Source organism: Triticum urartu, unplaced genomic scaffold (assembly GCF_003073215.2).
Source record: "Triticum urartu cultivar G1812 unplaced genomic scaffold, Tu2.1 TuUngrouped_contig_7635, whole genome shotgun sequence".
NCBI classification, from domain to species: domain Eukaryota; kingdom Viridiplantae; phylum Streptophyta; class Magnoliopsida; order Poales; family Poaceae; genus Triticum; species Triticum urartu.
The window spans coordinates 1-8,411 of record NW_024118499.1 but is presented as its reverse complement, the minus strand read 5'-3'; the positions used below and the strand labels follow the sequence as shown (position 1 = coordinate 8,411).

At 37.1% G+C, this 8,411-nt stretch overlaps 1 protein-coding gene and 1 long non-coding RNA gene across 2 annotated transcripts; both read left to right on the top strand.

The window, feature by feature from the left end:
• Positions 1 to 667: 667 nt before the first annotated feature.
• On the top strand, positions 668 to 4,575 carry LOC125531619 (the record flags this gene model as incomplete). The annotated part of the gene is made up of 13 exons (XM_048695951.1): positions 668 to 765; positions 1,021 to 1,188; positions 1,323 to 1,385; positions 1,532 to 2,209; positions 2,330 to 2,470; positions 2,594 to 2,713; positions 2,821 to 3,055; positions 3,175 to 3,266; positions 3,377 to 3,475; positions 3,566 to 3,829; positions 3,933 to 4,023; positions 4,139 to 4,198; positions 4,301 to 4,575. Coding segments are annotated over 13 exons (2,384 nt in total), but the record flags the coding sequence as incomplete, so codon positions are not given.
• A 28-nt stretch (positions 4,576 to 4,603) lies between these two features.
• On the top strand, positions 4,604 to 6,342 carry LOC125531620. Its single transcript, XR_007293369.1, has 5 exons — positions 4,604 to 4,911; positions 5,016 to 5,129; positions 5,239 to 5,352; positions 5,867 to 6,038; positions 6,126 to 6,342. It is a non-coding gene; the product is annotated as an uncharacterized LOC125531620 (long non-coding RNA).
• The last annotated feature ends 2,069 nt before the right edge of the window (positions 6,343 to 8,411 follow it).

The following is an 8,411-nucleotide window of genomic DNA, read 5'->3' as shown; positions in this document are numbered from 1 at the left end:
CGCCGTGAATTGGAATGTAGAATGCGTCGGCTCGCTGGTGATTTTTGTGTAGGTCACGTTCGAATAGGTGGTTGGACAACAAGGGGGACGAGGATTTTAATTCATTGAGTGAGGATTTTTCTATTTTGACAAGAGTCTGAATCTGTTAGAGAAATTGTACACTAAGTCTGAATTTGTTAGATTTAGAGTACCATAGCATTTCTGAACATTTTTTAGACCGTGGTTATGTGGTAGGTGGTGTGATTTTAAGTGCTTCTCCCTAGGAGGGGCTTTTTATGGTAAAAATTTTGAGTACTGGAGACACAGACTTCATTCATTTTTTCTGAATTTAAAAGTGCGTTTTTTGTACAGACTGAATTTGTTCATTCATGCACATTATAAACTACTCCCAGGAGTTTTTCTTTTGCCCCTGTGCTTTGTTGTTTGATTGATGCTCAGTGTACAGACTGAATTTTTTCATTCATGGAAGACCATGCATGCTTCTTCTATTTTCTCAGTTAGCTTCGGGTATAACAAACAGTGTCAATTTTATAGTTGAAACTAAATCAAACAAACCTAACTGGGGTGTTCTAATTGGCTGTATAATATATGCATCTTGCTAGTTTCATTCTTGTCATGGGTGTCACTGATATATTAGCTGACTAATTGTTATGTTCCCCAATTTCAGAATTAGTTATCTGCAAGCAGCAGCAATACACTTTCAGTTTATTTTCTGTCTTGATTTTGAATGTCACTTTGCATGCATTGGAACAAATCTGCACATCGGTCTGTAGCATGTCACCACTCATACCTGTTGGAATTTGGTTACTGGATATCCATTCTAGCTTGGCTATATGTTATCCATGTAACTTATCATCCAACTGCAGGCAGAATCTCTCTTTTTTATCATGGTTGGATAATGATATTAGTGTGATGTTGCATTTTTAACATCCTCTTTTTTTTTTACGCGCAATGATAGTTTTTTTGTGCTCAGTTGATAGTTGACTATTTTTCTTTCAAAATTCTTGTTTATTTCTACAGGGGGATGTAAACAGAGATACCAACCGTCAAAATTCAGAGAGCAATATCGACCTTGAAGACATGGACCAAACTTTTCATGGCAATGTTTCCGAAGTTGAGGACTCTAATATTGATTTAACTGAAACAGAAGCATCAGATGGAATGTTGATTGATGGTATTAGAAATATGGTAAATCATTTTTTCACCACACAAAACTTTTTTCACGCTTTCATGCCTTTTTTTGTCATCATAAGTTCTTTTTTGTTTTAATACAATCTGTTCTATAAGAGCCTAACTTTTCTTTTTTGTTCCTTTCTATGCAGCTGCAAAAGAGTGATGTGAGGAAACAGGAGAGGAGGAATGTTTTGAAGAAGCAAAGCAGAAAGGTAAATTGTTTTTTATTTCTATTAACATCTTTCACCTACCACGCCATCGGTTTGTTTATATAGTAGCGTGTAATCATCCAAGTACTTTTTTGTTTGGTACAGCTGAGTTACAAATTTTAACTTTTTGTTCTTTGGTTAATTATCAGAGGTCAAGGACTCAGATGGGAGCAGCCCAACAATGTTTGAATAAAGGAAGAGCAAGTGCGTATAGCAGGTTTAGCATTGGGTATTTCGCCAAGATAGTTGATAGTGTTTGCAAAAGCAATTACAGAATGGAGCTTGTGAGGAACGCTGGATTCGGATACATGCTTGAAGTTGATGACTGTCATGTCCCTAGGCCATTCGCTCAGTGGATCGCCGACAATGTCAGCACGACAGATGAAGCAATTGTGCTCAGAGGCAAATATATTCCTCTCAATGCTGAAGCGGTATCTTTGGTGCTTGGAATACCAATAGGGAGTACCCCAATCAGCACACTCGACGAGGAGATTGGCAAAACAGAGTTTCTCTCCTTGTTTGGACTAACAGAAGTGCCTTCAATAAGTTTCTTCGGCAACAAGTTATTGACTGAAGAATTATCAAATGAAGAATATATTCGGTGCTTCTTGACAGTTGCCCTTGCAACATTTCTGTGCCCTACATCCAACACCAAACCTAGCACAAAGTATATGGGAGCTCTAGTGGATGTATCAAATCTCAGAAACCTCAACCGGTGCAGCTTTGTGCATGATTGGGGCATGTGTTATGTAAAGAAGTATCAGAAAGATAAGAAAAAGGAGAAATGGATAACAACAACATTGGGTGGCTGCATATACCACCTGGCAGTAAGTCCTCTTTTCGTTTCTTTTTTAATGCATTGTTTGGTTAATTGGTTAAACAACATCATTGTTATTTTTTCATTCTTTCAACATAATCAAGAGTGCTTCTACTTGTTCTTTATTTAGGTTTGTTGTCTAGACTTCAACAATTTTGGAGCTATATCCATACCCACAGTAATGCCAAGGATTTGCTTCTGGAAAGGTCAAACTGTGAAACACTTCAGCGACATGCTTATTGGCAAAGATGGACTATACGAAGCTCTGGAAGTAAGATCCATTTTTCCTAAGTGATATGAGACCCTTATAACTCTCTGTTTTTGTGCTCACCTTTTTTTCTTACATCGTTCCACAACTAAGACCATTTTTCTTCCTTTTCCCTTTTTTAATCAGATAAAACATGAGGTGGAAACATGCTACGCAGAGAAAGATGCTGCATGGGCCAGTACTGCAAAAAATTCAAACATAAGAAAAGCTATTGAAAGGGTTTTAGGGAACTCTTTTCCAGATAATGTAAAATATGAAATACCTTTTTGGACACAGTAGCATGCACCATCAAGCAAACTAATTTTTCCCTCTTTTTCTTATTTGAGTTTTTTGTCCAATAATTTTTTTTTCAGGTCAAGGAAGATATTTTTCTTAATTTCCAGGAGCGCATGAAGGATGAGAACTTGAGAACATGTTTGATAGCAAAGCAAGTGTTGCTTGATACACTGCACATCATCTCCTCTTCATTGAGTGGCTCAGAAGAAACTATCAAGTTGTCAAGCCAGAATATGCACATGCAAACCAACGAAGGAATTTTATCTGGTAGCACTGTCCGACTTGATTCTAATGGGACCGAAATAAATAGTGGTTCGTTCTCATATCTAGTTTTTCTCATTCAATGAACAAAGTTTCTTTTTGTGTGCCCTATTCAACCTTTTCTTTTTAAATCATTTTTTGTGTTAAAATAATTATTTATGTGCTCTCAGATCATAGTCAGACAAAGAAGAGAACAAAAAGAACATCACAGGAGTCCACAACCTCAGTAGTTCAGAAAGCAGTGGTCCAAGACAAAATCAAGGTTTTTGTTATTTTGTGGCCCATTAACAACTGTTTTTTTTCTCTGGTTTTCTTATGTGGTTTTTACATTCTTTTTTCTTGTGTTAATCCACTGTTTCACCAACCCGGCAGGAAATTTTCCATGGAGTTGAGAATGGAGAAGGATTTTCAACACCGATAGCACTGTCAAATCATGTCGAACGCAATAAAGTTGTTGAGCCAGCTGCAGAGGTCATTTGACATTTTCTGAATTTATTTATTTGTTCCGCTTTTTTTGTTAACTAACAGCTTTTGCACACCCAATGGCCTTTTTTTGAACAGATATCAACTATTGAAATTGTTGGAACACCCATCCACAATCCAGAGGTGAAAACAACGCAAGCAAAGATACATGAACCCACTCAGGAACAAGATATTAGTGAAAACAATGGACCAGAAAAGAGTTCGAGCCTGAGTTACATGTTAGCAGCTAATCTTGCAAGTGTATTGGATACTACAGCCCGAGACATCCATTCAAGGCAGGAATACAATGAACACGTAGCACCATCTTTCTCAGGTTTTCAAGATAATGTTTTTCATACAGAGGTACACACTTTTATTTTTATACCAAAAGCACTCCCCCATTTTTTGTGAACAAGTCCTTTTTTATTATATACAGAGTTGACTTGAGCTTTTTTTTTCAACATAGCAAACTCTTCACAATACTTCTACAGATCATCTTGAGGGCAAGCAAGGGAACACACCTACATTGGGTCAGGAAGAAGGAAACATCCACAAAGGTCCATTTATTTTTCTGTTTGCAAAACTTTCAACCATGCCCATGCCAACTACAGTGATTTTTTAATACACATTTTTGTTTCTTTTCCTAAACAATCAAATCAATATGAATTTCAGGTAGAGACCACAAGGAGGAGGAGAAGGAACTGGACATAGATATAAACTTACCACCAACAAGTAGTACTTATCTTTTCCTTTTAAACATATATAAATTTTGTTAAGATTTCCCCAGTGACACATCAAGCTTCCACCACATTATGATTTTTTTCTCCGTCACAGATAATAACCCGGGAATGCCCGATTTAAAAGGGAAAAGTCCACAGGACTTTTTGCATCCCTTGGACATCACAAGGAGGAAATACTTCTTTGAGGATGATAGCATACCAACGTGTAGGATTCTTGAAGATGTTGATGACTGCGGGAATGAAATATTAGAGCCAGACTTGTGGTTACCAATATGGATGGATACCAAAACATACAATGCCAAGATCGAGGTTTTGTTTTCTTTTGTCCATTCTCAAATCATTTTTTTCATTGTTAGTTTTTTTATTTAGTTGCGCTACATAATCACCCATTCAAAGTTTTCTCTATTTGGCAGAATGCTAAAAGAAGAACAGAAGGAAACACAATCATCGAAGGAGTCAAGGGATACTGCTCACAGGTGTATCTTGTTTTTATGCACAAGCTTATTACAAAACAATACATTTTTGACCTAGAATTATGTTTATCAGTACAGTAAGAATTAACAATTTACCTTTCTGGTTTTTGTCAAGGATGACGAAACACTGCAAGGGAATTTCTCTGTACAGTGTGCACAGGGAGAGCCGGTATCAAGAGATTTATGCAAGTCAAGAGACTTTCTCCAAGGAATTGATGGCATTATTGACCTGGTATGTATTTGGTTTTATTTCAGTCAAATCATTTTTTTTCATGTAACTGTTTGATACAAAGCAATTGACATTTTTAATTTTATTTTGCCAACACACCAAAACAGACATCTCCTGTTGCACACACGACGACCACTTGGGACAATGCAAAAACTTGTTACTCACCAATGGATTTCTCCAACATTGCTGCCCCTGAAAGTTCATCACAACATCACAAGAAGGTGCTCCATAGTACTGTTTTGACTACTATTTTTTTACTACTGTTTACAGTTTTTGCTTTTTTTATACGCTAGTGTTTTGACACTGTTCTTAATCTTTTGTCACTCACAGTTTTACTCCAAAGCTGCAATAATTGGGAAGAGGTTGTTTCAAGATAACTACAATGAATATGCTGAACAGTACGACACTAGAGAGCAACCAATTCCAATCACCGATGGGCTAGCGGTAAAACATCCAACCAAACCTTTTTTTGTGTCTTTTTTCAGTTCTCTGTGTTTTTAAAAGGAAATTTTCTGCATGTCGCACTAACTAACCATAATTTTTCTTTCACTCCATTTTTCATGTTTGCAGTTGTCTCCGGAGGTTAAAATTCTTGGAGAAAGGGTGTTTGGTGAATCATGCAGTAATATGGTAAACACATCAGACAAGCTATACAATACCAAGCTCACCTTAGGTGACTCAAGTTCTTCAAGAAGTAAAGAGAATTTGCCTCCAAAAAGGGTCATAAATCCAAGCAAGTTCCTATGCTCGCTCTATGACTACATTGACAGAGGGCCACTTATGCAACATGAGGTTGATTTACACAAAAAAATTATGCTTCTAAGCAAAGTTGAACCACATAGGAGGTTTTTGTGCTCTCTCTTTTTCTCTCATTTTTTATTTTTTGTGTCTCACACTAAGCAAAGCGAAATTTATGTGTCTCACGTTTATGTTTTTCTTTTTTTGTGTCGCTTTGCAGTAAGTGGGTTGTGATCATTGATAGAACAATGTTATCACTAGGACAGCTAGGCGACTCTTTCGATGCAAATGGTCATGTAGAAGCCTATGTTATCAATGTCTTCTGCCGCATACTATTCAGAAATAACCACCCAAGACAGTCAAAGAAGCATTACTTCTTCAGCACAGTCTCTGTGAGTAGAAAGGCTAATGAGGACAAACACTACCCTAGCTTAGTACACTCAGCACTTACATCTAATGGCTTTTTTCTGTTTTTCAAGGAGTACTTTCTTGAGAAGTGGGGAAACGAGGGAGCAAGGTTGGCTATGAGGAATAGAGCACTTATTACCTTTGATGGAGCAGGAAAAGCTCTCGCCCTACATGAAAGCGACCGTGTATGTATTCCCCCTCACCATCCCCTTTTTTGTTTTATGGTTTTCTGTGCATTACATGTGTTCAATTGCTTTTCATTTTTCTTACAAACTGTCACTAAAAATGCAGCTCTTCTTCCCATCAATTCATAGGGAGCACTGGTTTTTGTTTGTCGTTGATATTGTTGCAAGAAAGTTTATTTTTCTTGATTCAGTATACGAAGGGAACTTGCCCTAACACATGCAGATAAGAGATATGATGGTGATGACAACTTTTCTCTCTTTTTCCATTTTTTTAAATGACAAAAGAGGTGAGCGAGAGTAACAACTAATCGTTTTCTTGTGTTTTTCTTAACAATTTTCATTTTTTGCAGGTAATTTTTTTATCAAAACTTGGGAAGAGTCGACTCAGAGAAGAATTGGGTTAAGGAATTATGATATAGTTTACCCAAATATGCCAAAGAAAATTGGAAGGTAAAACAATCTGTACGAAGAAAACTCGCCATACTAACATACCTACTTTTTTCGTCCTCTTAATATCACCAGTTTTAAATTCTCTTTCTTTTTTTGTCTGTAACCAAACAGAGATGCTTGCGGGATTTTTGCTTTGAAGTGGATGCAAACATGGGCCTCAAGGAACCCCATGCAAAGAGTTTTTAAGATGAGTGATGTCGCGGATGCGAGAGTAAGACTCGCTGTCGACATTCTATTCAGCACATACAACACCAACGAAGAAGCCAAAAGACTTGTCAAGAATTTCAAATGGCGCTAATTGGGTACTTTTCTGTTTTCCTGTTATACTTAAGCATACACTACTTTCATATACAGCCACAGATCACTTAAAAAGAAGGCAATGTTTTTTTCCTGGTGCTACTGATAGATTGTCTCTCTTTTTATGTCAACAGGCGAAAACACAACCAAGTTCAATGCAACCAGAAACGAGTAACCAAACTGTCCTCAAGAGACGACCAAATGAAGAGCCAACTACATAGGATTTTTTTTAGATTCTTCTTTCTATTTGTTTGTTCTAGCAAGCCTACTACAAATACTTTGGAAAGGGCAATACTCCTTGTCTGTGTAAACAATATGTGCTACCGTCCATGCAATATATTCTGGTCACAAAAAAGAGTTCTCTTTGCTTCCCAAAGCAATTTTCGTTTTACTCTCACTTTATTTGTCCTTTTTTTGTTTTCCCGGGGGCACCATTTTTATGTGTTAAACCAATACAATTCTTCAATGTGTTTTCTGTCCAACTAGTTTCTGTCATCTACATCAACAAAAGGAATGAAGGAAGGGATGCAGGTAATCGGTAGGTGTTGCTTCAATTCGTATAGTTTTTTTTCTCATTGCTTCTTCTTAGTTTTACTACTTATAGAAGTCAACTTCATGTTATTTTTGCAGAGAGACACACCACAAGGATTCTTTTTGTTTTTTGCTTATCACAAGGTGAAAGTTTCTGCATCCACCCATTCTGCTAGTTACACTCTCTCATTTTTTCACTCTATAATTGTCACTCTCTGAATGTTTGCACTCTCTGGCGGTTGTGCCAGGCTATGTACCCTGTGATATAATTTTTTTATTTATAAATGTTCAACATTTTTATATTTTTTTACCGTACATTTTTCTTTCTTCCCCCCTGCACCTGCCATTTTTCTGAATTTTTTTCCTCGTGAATGCAGTGGAAAATACAAAGGAAACAAAGGAGAAGAAATCAGCACCGGAATTTTTTAGTAGAGCAACTGCAAATACACACTAGAAAATCCAAAGGAGTAATAGGGAGAAGCAATTTCCTATCTTTTCACCTTGGCCATCATAATTTTCCAGGTAACACATGGTCTAATTTTATTACAACAAAGTTATAATGTGTTTTTCAAATTTGTGTTGTCCATGTCGTCTTTTTTCACTAGAGCATCCCTCCCACTTCCGTGCTAGGCGCCTTCTTTTGCTGACGTTTAGCACCACTTTCTTTCTCAACATCGACACTAGGACCACATGCTACATAGGGAAACATTTTTTTCTATTTGTTGTCAGGCGCACACACACGGGGAAATTAATTAATGAATTAATGAAACCAAGAACAACAAACCTGTAGTTTTTTTGCTTGCTGCTTTCGCCTTTGGCTTCTGGAACCTAGACTTGGGAATGTGCAGGTTCTCACAAGTAGCTATAGTGTGTTCCCCGCTGTTACAGTGGCTG